The sequence below is a fragment of the Thermobia domestica genome, chromosome 9, assembly GCF_964235325.1.
Source record: "Thermobia domestica chromosome 9, izTheDome1.hap1.1, whole genome shotgun sequence".
Classification (NCBI taxonomy): Eukaryota; Metazoa; Arthropoda; class Insecta; order Zygentoma; family Lepismatidae; genus Thermobia; species Thermobia domestica.
Window position 1 is genome coordinate 61,838,803 of NC_137462.1, and position 22,009 is coordinate 61,860,811.

At 33.7% G+C, this 22,009-nt stretch overlaps 1 protein-coding gene across 1 annotated transcript in view; it reads right to left on the minus strand.

The window, feature by feature from the left end:
- LOC145660837 (uncharacterized) overlaps positions 1 to 22,009 on the minus strand; it is a 91,981-nt gene that overhangs the window by 13,164 nt on the left and 56,808 nt on the right. The window contains exons 10-12 of the mRNA XM_081726258.1: positions 20,796 to 20,939; positions 13,070 to 13,171; positions 7,858 to 8,012 (exon numbers count right to left, since the gene is read on the minus strand). Of these exons, the coding sequence (XP_081582384.1) occupies positions 7,858 to 8,012; positions 13,070 to 13,171; positions 20,796 to 20,939 (401 nt within the window). The remainder of the gene's footprint in view (positions 1 to 7,857; positions 8,013 to 13,069; positions 13,172 to 20,795; positions 20,940 to 22,009) is intronic.

The following is a 22,009-nucleotide window of genomic DNA, read 5'->3' on the forward strand; positions in this document are numbered from 1 at the left end:
ATTTACTATCCATCTGGTCTACAATGTCTACACCAATTTTCTTCCTATAGTAAAACAAAACCTTCAGTTTTGTTATTTTCGTGACCACTCATTATAATAGTACTCTTTTGTTTTTCTTGCATTGATATGTGGTTAGTATGATATCGTCAACGGTTTTGAGTTGTCAGTGGAATACAAATCTTTATTATGGAAACGTACGGAAGCTGGAACTTCCCTCCTGTTGCTTCGGATAGTACCAAGCAAATTTATTTCGATAATTTTTAGTTCCTTTGCAAGATGTAGAGACGTAACAATGTTGTTTCAAGTTACATACAATCCCGAGTTTCAAAAGATGTAAAACTACATGTTCAGCAAGAGGGATGTTCCTTCGCCTCGTTTCATCTTTTCCTAGACATGGAAAACTATTTACTATATATTTGTTCATCACTTCAACAAGCATCCAAATTTTGTCGAAATATTTAACCGGCTTGCTACCCATGAACTGAATAATGGACCGCGAGATTTCATTGGAAAGGGCCGTTCACTAATAGTACAATAAGAATAGGGATTGTAGCACCTTAGGGTATATTCAATCAACTGATACCAGATATCAGAAAATAAGCAAAACCTGTTAGTTTTAAGTCTTTCGTCTCTCTTAGATTTGAGATAAACCTTATAAATTTCATTATTTCTTCAAATCTGCTTCTGGGCATGGCATTCCGAAAGAAGCTGCAGCCCAAGCTTTCCAGACCAGAGACACTTTACCAGAGACAATCAGTCTGAATGCACTTACACAAGCATCATCCATGTTATGCGTAAAGAGTGATGTGGGTTCTGGTTTCATACGAACTATATTATGTTTTTGTAATCTTCCGCATGTCTTGTTTACATCCACTGTCGGCCACACAGTCTCAACCGGAGTTCACTAGGCCTACCAGTAATTTCAGTAGAAGCCTCTTGCTCAGATTCTTCACTTGAATCGTTATTACTAGAATCAGAATCAGTATATTTGATTTCTTTATCATAACCAGAGCCCGTCAAATGCCATTTTGCTATGTTTTGTCCTAACGTTCTGATCATCTTGAAACTTCGTATGTAGGCAATTTGTGGGGTCCAGCATATTTCCCACATATATTTAAAAAGCCATAAAAGCTATATTTTGTCTGTTCCCGCGATAAAAAACATATTTCCGAATAAAAACAATATTTTAAAAAAATTTCAATAGATATTCTGCAAAATAAGCAAGTCGTATTGTATACATTTTTCCTAATTAATGTTTCTTTTCCAATTCGGATAAATATCATTTTTTTAAGTACAAGCATTTCGGATAAATATCATTTCAGCACAAGTTAAACACGGTAATGAGGATTATGCACAACACGAAAACCCGAAACAGACAACGGAAAACAGCAACGAGTGGAAATTCTCGTTTGTGTGATTCCGTTTGAACTATTCACCTTTTCTGTTTACCCACGAGGTCAAGTTCAAACTAAACAAAGAACAACACTATCGCAAGTCAGTGCGGAAGTCGCTAAGTAACCACGAATATCTACTACTTCTGTGAAACAGTTTGCAATCCGTATTTAAGTTTTGTGTGTTCAGTGGAAGCTTATTGAAATGCCGAAGGTTTCGTTACCGAAGTCAGCTTTAGTGAAGAAGGGGGCAGCAGAAGATGATAATTTCAAGGCCGACGGTGAAAAAATAATCTTAAAACTTTGCGTGAAAACTGTAAGTATTGACGGAATTTATTTAGCTTTTTTTTTTTTTTTTTACAAAAATTATTATTTCTATTCTATTTTATATTTATACAGGTATAATATTTAGTTTAGAGAAACCACTGATTTAAGACTTTTACAATTACTAATTTGAAGAATTCATTAGGAGTTTACATTTTTAATTTTTGGCAGCAAAGGTTCCGTTTGAATTTAGTGTACGCCTATTTATAAGCTGCAATATAAGGTAACGAAAATATACATTTATTGTCCTGTACAACAAAGAAATACCAAGGAAAAACTCCTAACAAGAATAATTGGTTGAAACTGTACAGTCGATGTCATACTTTCAAAAATAACGGAATAAGTAACTTCCACAGTTTTACTGTTGTAAAGGTTCTGCCCTCAACTTATTTCTCGATTTATCAATAAGTGTTCAAGGAAAATCTTACAGTACAGAGTTTTGTTCATGTCTCCTTTTTGTCGATACTCAAACATGTTTTCATGTAAAGATACGTGCTACTGGGCTACGAGTGATAGTATTACTTCTTTATTTCAGTTTGAATTCAAGAAGAAATGTGAATTTGTTCAACATAAACAATCCATGGTTCACAAGAGTAAGTTGCTTCGAGGCTGGCAAAAACAGAAGTTACTGACAGAAATGGAAACTTCTAAGGAAGAAAAGCAATTTGAGAAGGACTTGGTTCGAGCATTCTTAGAGGATGGGATTCCACTCCAAAAATTGGAAAATGGGCCTTTTCGTGTCTTTTTGGATAAGTACTGCACTGAGAAAATCCCGAGTGTTTCTACGTTACGGCGAACAGTACCAACAATTCACGAAGAGGTAAGACCAACAAGTACCAACAGGTAACAGTGGAAATTTATGTAAACAGAAACTTACTGCCAAAAATTACTTTTAACTCCAAACCAGTGTATACTAACCTTTTGTTTACCAAGTATATATATATATATATATATATATATATATATATATATATATATATATATATATATATATGTTTAGTTCAGGTAAGGTCGTTTGTATCAATGTAGTCAACTTGAAAATATCGTATTATTTTCCATTTCTTGCAAGTCCATAATAATAATAATAATAATAATAATAATAATAATAATAATAATAATAATAATAATAATAATAATAATAGGAGAGAAATGTTTTCATTCTTATCCTTAGATCTATCACAATTTTTAATCTAACCTAAAGGAAGATTAACTGAGAATATGTCCAAATTGTTTTTCAGGTTGTGGATCAATTGGAGGAGGATGCTGAATGTGTGAAGAAATCTAAGAGTAATCTTCAGAATCCCTCCTGCAGAGACAGCTCATCTCAATAGAACACAACTACGGTGAGATCCCATAAATAATAGAGGAACTGTAGAGTCAGTCTATACAACTAACCACAGCCATTTCAAAGGTAGAAATGTTCACATCGCACAAATGTACTGGCCCTGTAGGGGAAACAATAAACAAGAAGATGGAAGCTGTTCTGCAGCGAAATTGTGGATGGAAGCCCCTGCGAGCAGTGGCTCAAACACTAGCAGGATCCAACATTCTGGAAACACTTCCAGATAATTGGACAAATTTGGACGTGCTCTCATGCAAATTTGCACCAGTGACATCAGCAGACGTTAAGCGTTCCTTTCCAAAGTTGAATTACTTACTCAACGACAGAAGATTGTGTCTGTCAACAGCCAACATTGAACACTATTTGATTACAATGTTCAATAAAGAATGATATTTGTTCACAGAATGGCCATTTTAAGTTTTCAATCTGTAAGTATTGGAATGTAATGGAAAAATAAAAGCTGTACATAAAAGCCATATTTTTAATAAAAGATATATATAAAAGCCATGTTTTTAATTTTTAAAAGCCATTTTGCTATGCCATATTTCAAGAAAATAAGGGCTATATTTTGACGGGCTCTGATCATAACTACTGGAAAAAGCTTATTTTTAAGGTCTGCAATATCTTCCTTTTCAATCCAGCGGTTACTGTCCTTATCACCAGAAGCACTATCGTCAATATCCTGTAACTGTGCTACAAACTCTGCTGCGGCATATCGTTTACTACCTGAAGACTCCATCATTGGCAAAGAGTGAAACACGTTCTTCAACATAATCACCACAAATAATGGTTGTTCACAATTGTTTCGGGGCTCAATAATAAATCTTGATAAAGAGTATAAACAAGAATCATAGAAAGGCATTTTTTATCCCGGGTAAAATAAATAGGAAGTGAACTTTGTGGTGGACAAACACTGTTTACTTGGGTTTTCTCGGAGTTCACCCGTTTCCTTCCACTTTATTCATTGCACCATTTCATTAATTTCTCATCATCACCATCTCCTTTAGTCTAGTCGGCATAAACGTGGGACGTAAAACTCAAAGATTTCACTTCCATTTTCAGAAGAAATAGATAGGTGTCAAAATAAACCCGTGGTAGTTCTAGGTAAATCACCATTTTAAAGAAAACCAAAAATAATTGTAATATGGTATTTAGGATATACTCACACTGGTTAGAAGGAAGAAAAGTGGTGCCATATGTTTTGCATATATAATTAATGTTTAAATTAAAAGATGGTGAATGACGGTGAGGGGTCAAAATGACCCTTTTGGTAGTTCGTGTGTTAAGCTCTATTCTACTGGAGCAGAATCAATTAAAGTTAACTGGGTTACGTTCTTTGGTTATTATTAATTGAGCTAGTGGTGGAGTGATTCAAAGTTGGTCTTCATGTACAAGAGTAATATTTACACTTCGATAAGAAATTATTTTACTTCATATATAATTACTTTATTCGTATATTTTTAATTTTCTCTTCAAGTACTTTTGTGAAGTTCTACATTGGAAACGATGTGCCTTCATTAATTGATGAATATGCGATTTCTAGAAATCGAATATAATTGTGTTGTAATTGTAATGTTCATCAGTTTTATAATTTATATATGAAAGGTATTGCTGTAGAATACATAACGATGTATTTTCTTTGTTAAAATCGTTTCATTAAAATGTTGATTACTTCTTTAGTGTTAAAAATATGAAATGCTAATTAGCCGATGACAACATAGTCGTTGTCATGCTTTGTAAACTATTGATTATAAATTTTGATTACTTTACAAACAATAGACTTTTAAGATACACTCCGTATATGTTTGATTGTAACACTTTTCACTATACACAAATAGCATACATTTCCTTTACGCCAAAAGTATCTTTAGTTGGCGTGAAGGGAATGCCGAGAGTTGAAGAGGGTCGTAAAGGGTAATAGGCAAACATCTATCCAGATCATCACACAGAAATTCCAAACTGCATCAGGATCCACTCCAAGTACTATGACAGTTAGGCGTGAAGTGAGAAAACTTGAATTTCATGGTCGAGCGGCTTCTCATAAGCTATACATCAGGCAGGTAAATGCTAAACGATTAAACAATGGAAAAACGTTGTGTGGAGTGACGAATCACGTACACAATGTGGCGATCCGATGGCAGTGTGTGGGTATGTCGAATGCCCGGTGAACGCCATCTGTCAGCGTGTGTAGTACCAACAGTAAAATTCGGGGGGTTGTGGTGTTATGGTGCGGTCGTGTTTTTCTTGGAGGGGGTTTTCACTCATTCTTGGTTTGCCTGGCACTCTCACAGAGCAAGTCTACATTCATGTTTTAAGCACCTTCTTGCTTCCCACTGTTGAAGAGCAATTCGGGAATGGTGATTGCATCTTTCAACACGATCGAGCACCTGTTCATACTGCACGGCCTCTGGCGGAGTGGTTACACGACCATAACATCCCTGTAATGGACTGGCCTGCACAGAATCCTGACTTGAATCCTATAGACCACCTTTCGGATGTTTTGGAACGCCGACTTCGTGCCAGGCCTCCCCGATCTACATTGATACCTCTCCTCAGTTCAGCACTCCGTGAATAATGGGCTGCCATTTCCCAAAAAACCTTCCAACACCTGATTGAAAGTATGCCTGCGAGAGTGGAAGGCTAAGGGTGGGCCAACAACATGTTTAATTTCAGCAGTACCGATGGAGGGTGCCACGAACTTGTAGGTCATATTCAGCAAGATGTCCGGATACTTTTGTTCACATAGTATATATATAAAAAGTGAGTCCCTGAAGGAAGGGGCAATATTCTGGGAAATGGTAGTACGAGTGATACTAAGCAAAAAAGTTCATATGACCATAGGCCCTGATCTCAACGGTTTGAGAGCTGTAGGTTGTGAACCGTTTGTTCTTTATATTACATATTGCTCACCCTGTAGTTATTCTACACAGGTAAGACAGCGGATTTTAAAGAGTATGATATGGCCTTTCCAACGGTGTAAAATATGTGGCAGTGGTATCTTTGGAAGAGAAGTTATTGAGAGATATTTGAGAATCAGTATTGCCATCCATTTCTTTAACAGCCTTAACTTTCCCAAATTTCCCTTAATAGCTCCCCTTCCAAAGATAACACTGCCACATGTTGCATACCGTTGGAAAGGCCATATCAGAATGTTTCAAATTTGCTGTATTACCTCTATAGAATAACTACAGGGTAAGCAATATGCAATATTAAGTCAAAAATGGTTAACAACATGTAGCTCTCAAACCATTGAGATTACGACCTATGTTCATATGAACTGTTTTGCTTAGAATCACCCATACTACAATTTCCCAAAATATTGTCCTTTCCCCCTGAGACACCCTATATATATATCACCACTGTTTATTTCTAGTGATGCTATATGCAGCAAAGTATTAGGTGTGGAAGTCTGTAATTCAGGTTAAACAGTGGGGGAGGGATCAACATGGTGGCAAGCTGTTCTGGATGCAAAATAATTTTAAAATGTCAGAGAAAGGTAATGTCTACATTAAGAGATCAGGTAGGCCCTCGGTTTCAGTACCAGAGGAAAAACTGGCCATAGTGATGAAGATGTTCGAGCGAAGCCCTTTAAAATCAACAAGGCAGGCTGCAAGAGAAAGTGATATACCTCGCAATTCTGTGCGTGCAATTCTCCACAAAGAGGTGCATTACTGACTGTTGGAATTTCATTAATCCAAAAGTTGTATCAATATTATAATGATATTCATGTTGAATTTTGGAAAATGATGGAGTGATGAAACTGTGTTTCATATACAAGGATCTATTACTTGTCATTTGAAAAATGCAAGGCAAGTAAAAAGAGACAGTGGGGTGGATTAACTTCTTCCTATCGGTTGAGAGGCCGTATAAACGATAAACGATCGCTCAAAATGTTTCAAAATTTAGTATGACCTACAATTTCTGAATGTTATAAGTCACATGAATTATTGTTTATGCAAGATGAGTTCTGTATTATTACTGCTTGACTATAAGTCAATTTCTTGATAAACTTATTATATGAGTCTATACAATAAGAACTCTATGATGATAAATCAATACAACAGTTTACTTTTAACTTTACATTTAAAGCTTAAACTGTTGTTTTAAGTATTTTTAAATTGTATATCCTCATCACTTATCTTCTCGTGTTACCTAATCTTCAATTTATCTTTAGAATCCAACGGTTGATGTTCAATATAACGTTTACTGTTTAATATACATGTTACCGATCGTAAATGCACTGTAAAAATACTGACATAAAATATTGTACAAGGATACGAAAAGCATCAATCAATAAAAGCGTAAATATTTCACTCTATTTTTTCCTCATCTCAATTTATGTTTTCTTAAGCTTACACGAGAGCTATTTACTTGTAAGTTATCATTACTACAACAGAAAAGGACTATTGAAAAGAACTTAAAATGTATCTTATTGTATGAAAAAAATACAAGCGAATACAGTGTTATACGAAAAATATATCATTTTAAAGCAAGGCAGATAGTAAAGCTCAGTAAACACTTTCAACTTATTGAGTAAATTGCCATTTGCTTCTAAAAATAAAACTAAAACAAGCTTTGTAGGTGTCGTAACTGTAATGCAAGGCATGACGTTTCAAATCTGAACCCATTAGACAGAACAGCGAGGTTTGGCGCTACTATTTCCCACACATGTCTACAAATTTAATTTAAATGCTTATTGCCAGAATAAAATTGGTTTGCAATCACAATGTTTGCGACCTTTACTACTGAAGAAGATACATTAGATATTCTGTTTAAACTAGCTGCAAAGTATAAACTTACCGATTTATTGTATGTTCTGCATTCTTCTTTAAATGTATCTTGCTTGTATTCATTTCCCCGTATCCAATAAACGTAGCAATATGTATACGGATCTCCAGCTTTCCTCGCATGATTCAAACAGCTGTTTTTATGGTAGTTGCAAAATCCAATTTCATCTTACAGAAAACAAACAAACAATATATTCAGGTAAGGTTTTAACTATACGAAGCAAGATAATTTAATTCTTATTTCCCTAAAACATACATTGTATCCTACATTATCACCGATAATAAATTAAGTTGACGTAATATTTAAAATAATTTCTCAAGAGGAACTCGATTCTTATTATATGTTTCTATGTTCATATCATGAAACTTTGAATCGTTATATCGGTGAATATTTTGGAATATTAAATCGCAAAGTATCTTTCATGTCATTTTCATCAAATGAATCGTATTGTTTCACTCTCTCCGAACTTTGTGTGAAAAAATGTACGTAGATGCATTCATTTTAGCGTAAGCTTAATTCAGCACAGAAATGTTGTCGGTGGTATTTGAAAATTCAGTGAACTTCATGGAAGTTTCAATGCTGGAACAAGAACTATTTTATCTAAAAGCACCACAAAGTTTCATCCGAACATTGATGAACAAAGACAAGAGTTAAAGCGAATTTCATCTGAAAATGAATTAACACTAATTATCTCTACGTGGCATTTACTATGTGCGGAAATCTCGATATTTATATGTAACTCTACGGCTTCGAAACGTGTAGAGGTGTAAGAATTAGCTGTACTTGTTATAATATGATAATAGTATCACCGAAGTAACTAATTAATAACATCACACAAAATATATTTTATGTGATATGCCATTAGAACACAACTTAAAGAGAATCAGAAGTCTTATAGGTTACGCATTATTTGCAACAACTATCTTAAATATGTAATTGTTAGCTATTTTCGTTATCTATAACACTGGACCGTTAGAAGCTGCAAATAATATACACAGTATAGAGCAAATGCCTATAAATAATTACTTTTAAGGGGACACCTAATTGTTTAAGTGTTCTAAAAACTATAAATATTGAGTTTTTTCTGAATGTTACTAAACTAACCACAAATCACAAGTTGACGAAAATGTTATCCAACAATCCAGGTATGTTCAAATTTCCTGGCATCTAACTTAATTGTATTATAACAAGTCGAGAAAATAAAACACTACTGATCGTAAAATTACAAGACTTTCCTGACATACAAAGAAACCTAAAACCTGTTTCTTCAAATCATTTTAATACGCGTGCCTTAAAAGCCATCACTAGTTGAATTGAATTGGATTGAATTGAATTGAAAATGCCTTTATTCATGAGGCGAGGTTCAGCCGTAGGCTGCTCTACCACCTAACCTAAAAAAACTACAATTAGAAATGTCACATGGGAATATATATATAAAGATATTATACACGAACATATAAGGTAGTTGGTAGTCTTCATTTACTTTTGGATGAAGGATTTTTCAACTACTTAATCAACATATATTGGAAAAATTATTTCAATTAAATTCTGTAAATTATCTTGGTTTTACCATAAAATTGTATATACTATCTTTTCAACCATTGTTGCTTTCTTTCCCAGATTCAATATTTCTTTTCAGGTTTAAACCGTCCTACTGCGACTTCATTGCCTTCATTTTCACGATTATAATATCTGCCGCTTTTGTAAACATTCTGATATATAAAGGTAACCAAGAAAGTTACCTTTCAAAATTAGATCTTGTGTCATTTTCAGGGTTAGATGGTAGAGCAGCCTTGACTGAACCTCGCCCTCAATAAAGAGTTATTATTATTATTATTATTATTATTATTATTATTATTATTATTATTATTATTATTATTATTATTATTATTATTATTATTATTATTATTATTATTATTAAGTTGTGTAATATTGTATAGGAAAAGAAGGAACTCAATAGTGAAAGACGACAGGTCATATAGTTTTCCTTTACATTTAACCGTTAATTTTATTACCTGAAGGACCGAAATACGTATTTAAGTCCGCTTGCGAGCAGTCTGGTTGCTTATTTGAATTGTTTTCTTTGCAGGAGATATCAACATTATTGATGTAAGTTTGTTGGACTAATTTCTTTTACAGTTACACTAATATCCGCTGAAATCTTCATCTAAATGGAAGATTGCCAATAATTAGTTACAGACAGTACGTAAGTTAAATTCACACTCGTATGGATTTTATATCACTCACTCGCTATCTAAGTATGATGTATTGTGCTATAACCACCATTAAAACAACCAGGTTGGATACGTGGTGTCTGTTTTCAAAATTCAAGTATTGGAATAACAGCAAACACTTTGTGAATTATATATAAATATCAGGATGTCCAAAACCTACACAGACATTGAAGGTCGAAGTTAAGAATAAATTTATTTTTTCAAAAAAAAAAAAAAAAAAACAATAACATAATGTAACAACAGATATATCATTTTCTTCATTAATCTTCTGTTATTAATCGATACCATATTCCCGTTTATGTATAAATAAATATTGTGTCTGCGTATCAAAAATATAATATGTGTTTGCCACAGGCCATGTTGAAACTAACCTAACACTATTCAAGTGGTTCTGTAGATACTAAAACAAATAATTATAGTCTTGTGGTGCCAGTTCAGTGGTATAGGTAAATTCATTAAAGCCTCTGAGCCAAGATTTCTAAACTTCTGATGAGTCATTAAAAATCTATTCTGTCTGATGTTGTAGTCACGGTTTCCGATAGCCTTTCTGATTACCAGTCATGTCTTTATCTTATGTATTGCTAGGCGCAAATTATTGACAATATCGTTCCGAATCTGTAGCTCTGTCCGCCATCAGCTGCTCGTGATGCACGGTACCATTTCAATAGCACGAAACGCAGAGGCCAACCTTTTTGCGCGTCAGCATGGCCTTTGCCACAGACTGTGGAGGTTACATGGTTTCGACCGCTACCCTTTTCGCACATTGATGTCATAGGTTATCTGGCTTTTATGACTAATAAGCAACGCCTTAAGAAATTTTCGACGACTTCGTTACGTTTGAGTTGACTCGAGTAAATGTTCTTGAATCAGATCGTCTAGAACCGAACATTAAATGTCATTTTGTTGCCACCTTTGTCGAAATATTTTTACACTGTTTGGTTATGGATGTGTAGGTAATTGACGATGTCCCGCTTACTTAACCGCTACTCATCAAGTAACTGCTAGGAGCATCTTGTATATAGAAATTTCCACAACGAAGTCTACTGAAACATATTTTGTCTATTGGATTCAGATAAAGTATCTTGCTTGGTAAAAGGTCAAATTTCTTTACGAGGCTGTGTAGCATTTTAGTCTTTATAGAAATAAAATTGTAAAAGTAACACGATTTCCCGGGATCAATGTCACGGTTGTATATTTTAAGTCTGAATAATTATAAGAAGTCCATAACTTTTTGTACAAACTAGTTACACTTTTCATCTATCAAATGGCGTCTAACCAGGCTCACTGTGCCACTTTGAAGATGCCTATTATAATGCATTTTAGAGTTTGTTATGCTTCTTCAAAAAGTTTCCCTTAGAGTGTCTAATAAATTGTTATCGCAATCAGGGATAATTCATATTTAACAAAACTTACATAATTATTCTGTTTCGTTCAACTTTAGAGCAAAATGTCTAGTACTCTGTTAAACTAACTACAATCCTAACACTGTTTAACTCACTTCCTTCTCACAGGAAAATGTCTCGACTAGTTTTTTATCTAATATGTTTCATTAGAAACTGAAATCTATTAATTGTTCTATTTTATGCTAAAATTAGTTTTCTATTCCTAACTTTACATATTCTAACTTTCTATCCCTACCTTTCAAACTCATTAAGAGCTAGCGTAGCCACCTCATTATCGTCCTTAAATTTCGGAAATGAAAATAGAAATAGCACAGCTTTTAAGAAAACGACGCGCAATACTTTATTAAAATATTGATTTATAGTAGTTTGTGCAATTAAACAGTCTTTCTCTTTGTCGTTGTTATGGTTTGCCGAAGCGAAATGCATAGACTTTGACGAAACGGTTATACGTTGGTATTTTCATAAAAATATTGCACTTTGCTCAGATGTTGTATTATATCAATTCTGAATGATCAAAGTAAGAACCAGATGGTTTTAGAATTCGAAATTATGCTTTCAGAAAGTGTGAGAAATCATATAAAATTTTCATGTTTATTCGTCCTTCTGACAAAAAGTAGAAGAGCAAAAGTGAAAACACGTGGCGATATATATTTATCGATATGGCTTCATTGTATATCCATTGTACCAAAGAAAGTATTGTCTTGGCCTTTTGCCTCTATTCAAAGTGAAGTTGTTGAAATATACGATTTTCGGACAGTAACTGTAGTAGAAGCCAGCAAACGGTTTTGTTTGTAGATTTGTGATCTGAAGAATGCATTTAGTCTCAGATTAAATTCCTCCACTGAAACAAAAAGTATCAGTACTAGTACATCTTTCATGTTTCGTATTGATTTGTGCATGATAATGGTTCTTAGAGATAGCGAGACTGTTTTCGATAAGGTTTCAGCTTCCGAAGAGCATTATCTATCTCTGAACATATATCTCAGCTACAATAATAAGCATCATATATATTACTTCAGGTTCCCGTATTGATTTCATAGTTTGAAACTCTACCCGAGTTTATTGATATGCAAAGATACACTTTTTCATATCTTCAGAATATCTGCCAGTATTTTCATATAAATCTTCAATATATTATTTCCAGTTTCCCAAACTTTTTTATTATTATCTACCTTTCTAATCATATTTTCAACTACCATGAGATTGCCTCTTCTTTTCTATGATTTATAGTTATTTCTTTTCCATCAACATTTCATCATATTTCTAAGTTATTTAATTTCATTCCCATCTTTTTCTAAATCTTATCCATTTCCAGACTCTTTTAGTTTAATTTCGTTTTTATTTATATGCCTTACTTATTATTTTACTTATTATGATGTTTTCAAATATTCTTTTTTATTTCCGTTATTATTATATCCTTACCAAATGATTTTTAGTGAGTGTTAGTTCGCAATGCCATGTTCATTTTTCTGCAAGGAAAGTTTAATAAGTTTTCACGAGCCATTTACATGTGTTACTCTTTCCGAATTTAACAATGGCCTTCAAAAATAGGGTAAAGTAGACACTTTGCACAGAATATATACTTACAGTCATGTGCTTCACACTTTCCAGAGCCCTCTTCCCATGGTTTCTCTGTACGACAAGTATATCCAGGTTTACATCCCCATCTACAAGGAAACGGTGGCTCAGCTAAATATAGATAAACACAATGAATAATGAATGAATTCTATTTCGTTGTACGTTGTATTAGTAAATAAGTCAAGCAATAATTAGATTTAATCTTAAGTAATTCAGTAACACATTAATCTTGTTCCATTCCCGTACACAGCTCTTTAAAGCATTTAAATTACCCTCGAAAGTAGTTTATACTAAACCCAAAGTAGCAATTAAAAACCGTAGAAAATAATTACACAACAGGAAAAATAATCATGAGGCATAGTCCTAGAATTTAGAGGAACAGAAATTTCTTTGAATAATTGTTGTAAAATATAAAGAAGTCGTAGAAAGTATAATCCCAAAGTTTGTCCATAGACAAGGGTGCGTAATGGCGAAGAATCCAGGGGAAAGGAAAATGGATATGATTTTGAAATATAAAATGTAATGATATTTGTAACATGAATTCTACATTTGTAAATTGCAATTACTATCGAACTCAACAAATTACATCATGATTGTAAATCTACATGGTACTTGAGAATCATGAGATAATAAACTAAATGTTTCATTTTTTTATGCTTTTATATGATGTCTTAAATTTCACTCAGCAATGACAGCCATTTCATACTAATACATCTAAAAATATGAAAGTTGATAACCATTTATTTCTGTCACAAACCATTTATTCCACTCTTTACAATAAATACATTGATCAGAGAGTTTTCTCGAAAAGTTGGAAGAGGGATAACCTGATTATACTACAGAAGAACAAGTTAGGTTTATCAAATTTTCCAAAGGCATATAGACCTATCTGCTTATTAAACATTTTAGGAAAAACTTTGAGAAGCTAATTGCCAAGAGGATGTCAATAACAAGAGGAAATTTTGAAAGTTACAAATTGCAATATGGATTCAGGAAATATAAAGGGACAAATGAAGTCATTAATTGCTTGTTTTAACTTATCGAAAGATCAAAGGAAGTGGGAGGAAAATACACTATAGTTATCTTCGTGGATATTTCAAGCACATTTGATAACACTAGTTAACAAACGTTTTGTTACATAAAAGGAAATACCTGTTCTTAAAGGAACGTTTTGCGCTGAATTCGAATATGCACTCGGTTTTTCTCCATCACGTACGATTTTCCCGTAACAGACGGATTTTCGGGAAAATCCCTAAAAAATTTCCCTTTTCGTTTATTTTACACCCCAAGATCTTGTCCGCTTGCATATACTAACATAGAAATTATACCTAAGTATACTTTGATTCATATTTAACAAACCCTCCAAGTTTTGTAATAATCGCTTTATTCTTTCTAGAGAAATAAATATGTTTGTATGTATACTGTGTGTACTGTTTATTGCACCTTATAGTAATGCTTTTAGATCTCTTAAGTTGAGGTAAAACGTTTTGCTTTATTACCACAAACACATATATAAAATATAATACAATATAATTTACAAGTGTGACAATTTACAATAAACAATAATACAAATGTACCAAAAGGTCATGAAAAGACAATCAAAACTATCACAATATATGAAACTTCCATTGGGTTACAAAAACGTACACTACTTCCTTCTTTTGTAAGAAATGTTGCATTCTCTAACAAGACCCCAACAATAGTCCCCCATCATTGAAGGATCCCATCGTCCCTGGTACCTTTTTTCCATTGCCATTATATCTTGGTGGAATCTTTCCCCCTGTTCGTCGCTGAGAGCACCTAGGTTAGCAGGAAAGAAGCTGAGGTGGGAGTGCAAAAAGTGGATTTTAAAGACATCCTACAACCCAACTCTTTGTATTTCTGTATCATGTCCTGTACGATTTCTGTGTAAATCTCATCTTTGTTATTGCCCAGAAAGTTGCGCACAACACACTTAAATGCTGTCCAGGCAGCTAGCTCAGCACTGTTTAACTTGCTGTCAAAGCTATCATCAAGCATTAATTTCCTAATTTGGGGACCAATAAACACTCCCGCTGAAATCTTAGCATCACTCAGGTAAGGGAACTTATCTCGCAAATACTTGAAACCTTCACCAGATGTGTCCATGGCTTTGACAAAGTTTTTCGTAAGTCCTAACTTGATATGAAGTGGCGGTAGTAATATCTTATTAGGATCTACCAAAGGAGCGTATTTGACGTTGCATTCTCCAGGTACGTAATTCACTCTAGGTTCCCATTCCTTCACTTCATAATGTTTGTCATCAGCTCGGCTATCCCATAAACATAAAAAACATTGGTACTTTGTGTAACCGCATTGCAGTCCTAATAAAATACCAACTACCTTGAGATCACAACATATTTGCCAACAATGGTCCTTGTAATTTATAAGATTTAGCAAAGTTGACATGGTGTCATAGGATTCCTTAATCTTCACTGAGTGCGCAAGTGCTATAGAAGGTTTTTTATTTCCATTATGTAAAAGGACAGCTTTAAGGCTGACCTTTGACGCGTCGATAAATAACCTCCATTCTTCTGGAACGTAAGGAATTCCTAGCTCCGCCATCAACCCATTTATATCCGTACATACGCACACATTATCTTGCATTGAGAAATAGCTTGAAAATTGAACATGTCTTTTCCTGTACACTGATATGTTCGTTTCTGCATCCAATAAGTTCCACTGCTGGAGCCTTGATCCCAGAAGTTCCGCCTCTTGTTTTGTCAGGTGCAAATCACGGACTAGGTCATTAAGTTCACATTGCCGGATGAAATGTGGCTCGCGAACACAGTCAGGGATGAACGTTGGATCCTTGGATGTACATGTTGATGTCGATGGTTCATCAAGGTCATGATCATCATCAGAGTCTTTTGGCCATATCTCTTCCCAGTTGGTAGGGGGCTCGGGAAGTGGAAGTTCATCCCCGTGCGGAATAGGTGTAATTGCGGATTTAACGTTGGGATAACTTATTGCGTATTTGCTTTTTTTAGAATGTCCCTTAACTACTGTGAGACAAAAATAACAATCATCCAGATGGTTGGTGGGTTCTCTCCACACCATTGGTACAGCAAATTTCATGAACCTCCGTTTCCCTTTGGCCCATGCAAGTAAAGTGACGTAGCACGACGCACAAATTATGTTGGGTGCCCAAGTTTTGTCCTGATCTCCCACACGACATCCGAAATATATATATATAATATGCTAGTTTCACCGATGGCGTAATGGATCTACACTGTCCTTTAACTACAAACTGGCCACACACATAACAAAAACTATTTGGTGAGTTAACACACGAACGCCGTCCTCTTGACGCAATTGTACTTATCACAAACTAAACTTCTGGTCTTAGTTGGGTATAATGCCGTTAAGATCAAACATGAAAGCACTCTTAGCAGCAAAGACAACTTTGAAAGTGAAGTAGTATTAAACCACACGTCAATATAAAAATGTACAAAACTCCCTCACCAGGTGTCAAGAACACAAGAAAGTAAGAAATGCGCGGGGGGAGGGGGGAAACGATACCGTAGTGGAAAATTCAGACTGCATTAGTTCATTGTTGTCAACAATGAGTCTGTATTCCATTCTTTCTTTCTTTTGCATTCTGTTACATTTGATAACAAATATTGATAACCATTTCAAGAATAAAACGAAAAAACTTGGAGAATTGTATATATATGTATTAAGATATGCATATACTGTACGTTTAAAAAATATATACGTTGGAAGTACATTCTATTTTTATACACGTTTCTAAATTACAGAGAGCAATACAAGTGTGTTGTTGAATATTGTAAATATTCATTTTTATGTCTGTGTTTGTAGTAATAAAGCAAATCGTTTTTACCCTAACTCAGATCTGAAAGCATTATTATCAGGTGCAATAAACAGTGCACACAGTATACATACAAATATATTTATTTCTCTAGAAAGAACAAAGCGATTTTTACGAAACTTTTAGGGTTTATTAAATATAAATCAAGGTATACTTAGGTATAATTTCTATGTTACTATATGTAAGGGGACAGGAGCTAGGGGAATAAAATATCTGAAAAAGGGAAATTTTTGAGGGAATTTCCCGAAAATCCCTCTGTTACGGGAAAACTGTACGTGATGGAGAGAAACCGAGTGCATATTCGAATTCAGCGCAAAAAGTTCCTTTAAGATCAGGTGATTTTTCTCATGTAACAAACAAAAAGTTTAAATTTGTTAACTAGTGTAATTTATGGTGGCCAAAAATGTTACACGAATTAGAAAATCTAAAAATAGACAAAGAGACTTTAATGTTAATTACGAATTACTGGACAGATAGATTTAAAATATATAAAGATATAAGCAGGAAATCAACATGCAAATTTCTAAGGGCTGTCCACAAGGTTGTCTTAGGGACACTATTATGTTACTTGATTTTACAACCAGGTCTAAAACTGTTAAACAAAAACCGTAGGATTAGTAGCTTACGCCGACGATCTGGCCACTGTAACTAACACAAATAGCATATCTAAACTTGAAGAAAATACTAATAAAATAATGCAGGTATTAATAGAATGGGTAAGATCAGCAAAACCCGAGATCTAAAGTGTCAAATCGAAATATGTATTAGCAAAAGGAAAATTAGAAAGGAATCCTGTTATCGAAAAAGGGCATGAAACAATAAGAAGAGAAGAGGTTTTCATGTCTTTGGGTGTTTGACTGGGCCCACAAAAATTTGAAATTCATATTTCCAAACAAAAAGAAAAAATATTGGTCTTGCAAACAGAATATTTTGCGTAATCGCAAAGGATTATAAACTTTCTCAAGGCGTTGTCAAGTACACTACAATGCTATCTTTATAGCCATAGCTTCCTATGGTTTTAGCTCATGGGACCATAGAATCAATGAGAATATTAGATTGAGAAGGAAAATAGACAGTCCCAAAGAATGATACTACTCAGAATGTATGGAGCCATGGCTACTACACCTGTAGAAGAGTCACAAATAACACTTGGGATAGAGCCCTTACTTCTGTCGATATTAAGAATATCTGGCAAGTAGTGGCTTCAGAAACAGGATAGACCAAAGCTGAAACAGATATTTCAAATGCATTTAAATTCTATGGAAACATAGAAGTATATATTCATCAAAAATGGGAAGACAATTAGGGCATCAGTAACAAAGCAAGAAGAGTACATGGAATTTTCCCAAGTGTGAGACACAGAATGGAATTAGGGCATTTCAACCTAAACAGACATGTTATTCAGTTTGTAAGTCTGCCGTGTCGTTACAAAAAACGCTGTAACTTTGGCGGAGCTGTTTTGCGAAAATGAGCCGTAAAGTTTTCATCCGAAAATGTGATCTGTATCGTGTAGAACCAGTGTAACTAGCCAATAATGGTCAACCAATCAATTTTCACCAAATTTAATCACACAACATGCATTTACGTAACATTACATGTAACCACGTCTTTCCAAAGTCAAGATACACTGGTTCTACACGATACAGATCACATTTTCTGATGAAAACTTTACGGCTCTTTTTCGCAAAACTGCTCCGCCAAAGTTACAGCGTTTTGTCACGACACGGCAGAAGTGCCCATGGACCCTATCGTAGTACCTTTTGTAAAATAGGTATTTTAGATAATGAGACTCCATGGAAGTAGAGAAACCAGATCACCTAATATTCGAATGTCCAAATATTCAACTACAGGAAGATGATCATATAAACAGATTAAACATACGAGAGGCGAAAAATTAATCCGGCTTACTGGAAATAATCTGCAATAATCACTACAGAAATAAACTTAATAGTCTGTGTACTAAGATTTCAGAAATTAACAAAGCACAAATAGTACTAGGTTTGGCTAGGAGAAGACGTAACACCCCGCATTAATAGATCTACATACTTGTCCCACCTACTTATATAAGGAAAAATTAGAAATATTAATGTATTATGATCAATGATGCAAAACTCTCAAATATTTTAGCAAACTTCTTATGTTAAATTATTATTAGTGTAGTGTGATTTGTGTGTTGTGTGTGATGTTACGTTGTTTTAAGAATAGTGAGTTATTTTAGCAAGCTTGGAAACTATTGCTAAGTCTGGTGGAGGTCTGTAGACTTGGGATTTAAGTTTTAATTTTGAAAAAAAGTATACTGTTTTAAACAAAAGAAAGTATAAATTTAATTGGAAGACCATTTTAATTAACTTTTATAGCTAAAGCCTAATTTTAAATATTCTAGTAATGATTGAAACACCATAACTAATTAATTAATTATTTAAAGTTTATCATGAGGAGAGTTAACCAAGATTATGTAATAGCAAATGACCATACAGGTAGAAAACATAATGTCTTTAAAGGCAATAAAATTAAAGACAATAAACAGTTGGGAAACTGATAAAATTTTAAATATTACCCCAGTACTATAGTATAATTTTATACAAGTGGAAAACATAGTTTTAAAGATATTTTACAAGAAGAGTACTTCCGAGTGGGTTGTTTGTGGTGTAGCAGTTATTAGTGAATTTGTTTTGTTAAAATTATGTATAATTTATATATTTGTAAAGTTACTAATTATACTTTTTTCAGATTACAATTATAAAATGAATTTTCAGACTGATATTATAATTAGGAATCAGGCTAAAAGACAAAAACGCAAGGGATAGGAAATTAAGTTTTTTTAATTATCCTACAGTGAGTTAGAAAGATATAAAGCTTTTGAGAAGGAAATACTATATCGCCAATCACTTTAGTTAGATGCGTGGAACTCGCAATATAAATGCTCATTAAAATACAGAATATGATTTTCACACTTCCGAAAATTCCCCATCTTAAGACGAAAATGGAACCAGTTTCTATGATATTCAAATTTCAGTTCATATCCTCTTCAGTTCCGCCACTGAGTGGTCCACATATTTTTTGTAACTATCTCTTGAAATATGATGGTTGCTGATGCCATCTAATGAACAAGATTAGTAATAAACACAGGTGGGAGATATACAAACGTTACAAAGCAGTTTCTACTAAGACGCAAACTTCAGAATAGAAGCAAAAAGATAAACACCAGAGGTGCACATATGTGCACCTATGAACTGAAGGAAATATATTTACTAAGCCCCATACAAGAATGTTTTATAACTGGAAGGTTTAAACTCCCCATACCGTATGGTAGTTAAAATGAATATATTTTTAAGTGTTTTAGAAAATGCCCCCTCTAAAGAAAGAAGTAGGGATTGAGACAATTTACATAGTACTAAAATCTACTATCTTAAGCGAATGTAAAGATTCGTTTAAGTTGAAATTGTACACTTCGTTTTATGATCTCTCACTCTTTTTAAAGTAAAGGTTTACGTGATACAACGTTTTTGTAGAATATTTATCCTAAATGGAGGAACGGGAGCAGACTGTGTCATATCTACATTTCCGTCTCATTATTGGGAAAATATCCAAAGTGACGAATAGTATAAGTTGGTGGTGTAAACTTTGGTGCATAAACCCTTCCCTCGTGTGAAATAAATTGTAGAATTCATAAAAAATACATTTGTAAACAGAGGAAAAGCGACATAGTTTATAATGTTCAAGTTATACAAAAAATCTAGAAGACACCCATTACACTAAATGTTTTTACATGCGAAGATCTTACAGTTCAACTAGTTTGCATAAAACAGCAGTATAAAGTATTTTCAACGTAACCTTTCACGATCATCACTTATAGCATTAAAGTAATTTACTACTTTAATTTACCTTTTCGGTTTTTGGTTATATCCACACAACCATACTTTACTTCAAAAGGCCATTTCATTGAGGGACACTTATGCATTAATTCCATTACACATACGTGAGTTTCATCTGCACAGAACATGTTTTCGCATGGATGAGTTTTCATAACTGAAAAAGATAAAAAAAAATATTATACAGAATTCGTTCATTCTTAGGGTTTATGGAAATTATGAATGATATTAGATAAATTTTCGTATTTGTTTGTTTCTATTACTTAGACTACGTACGAAGAGCTAACTTCCGGTCACTAGTCCACTTTTATGTGACAACATATTAGGAAAATATATGTCAAACAAAGACGTGTAGTACACCCAATCAAAGTAAACACTATTTAGACATTGTTTCAGTACAAGAAATTAAATTACTTTCTTGTCTCATATTATGCTTATAAAAATCACAATTATAAATTCATAGTTAAAATTTTCTTCAGTAATGAAGTTCTGAAATACTTGTAGACCTACTTTGTATCACACGATTGGTGAGAATGTACATATGTTTGCTGCAACGATTCCTAATTACCGAGATATACATATCTGGTTAATTTCTCTATCGAGGCTGAAATGGTAGATGCGATGACAATACACGTCAACATAGCTGTCAACCAATGAAAAAACCTCGAGAATGAAGAGCGAGCAAGACTGTAGCAGAGAGGAAGGAGGTTGTTCCTTTCCTCCATACCAAACACCTAGTTGTCTGAATGGGCTATGTTTCAGTTACGATGATTACGTTTCTCTTTTCCTCCCATGTACTGTATTATGTACATGCAGGAAAAAAACGTGTCTCATTATACTATATCCGATTTGTCACAAACACCGTTTTTTTTTTTTCAGAATTATGCTCAAAAAAGAAAAGAATAAATATTTCGAAAGGAATATCAGTGCCTCCATTGCTAAATCTAAGCTAACAATTAAAAGTTAATACTCGCCATTTTCATAATACTAATTGCAAAAAAAGGATTTTATTTAATCATTGTCTAAATGTGCTTCAGGTAATCTCGAATCCTGTACCATTTTTGCTATTCTAAGTTCGTTTGCAGCACTTTTAACCAAATAAGAAAAGCGCGACAAAATTTTTGTTAAATTCTTATGTCGAGATTTAACACATGTTTAACCAACAGTATGAAATTACTTATAATACTTTCATATAGTGTTGATGAAAAATGTTGATCTTTGCAATTT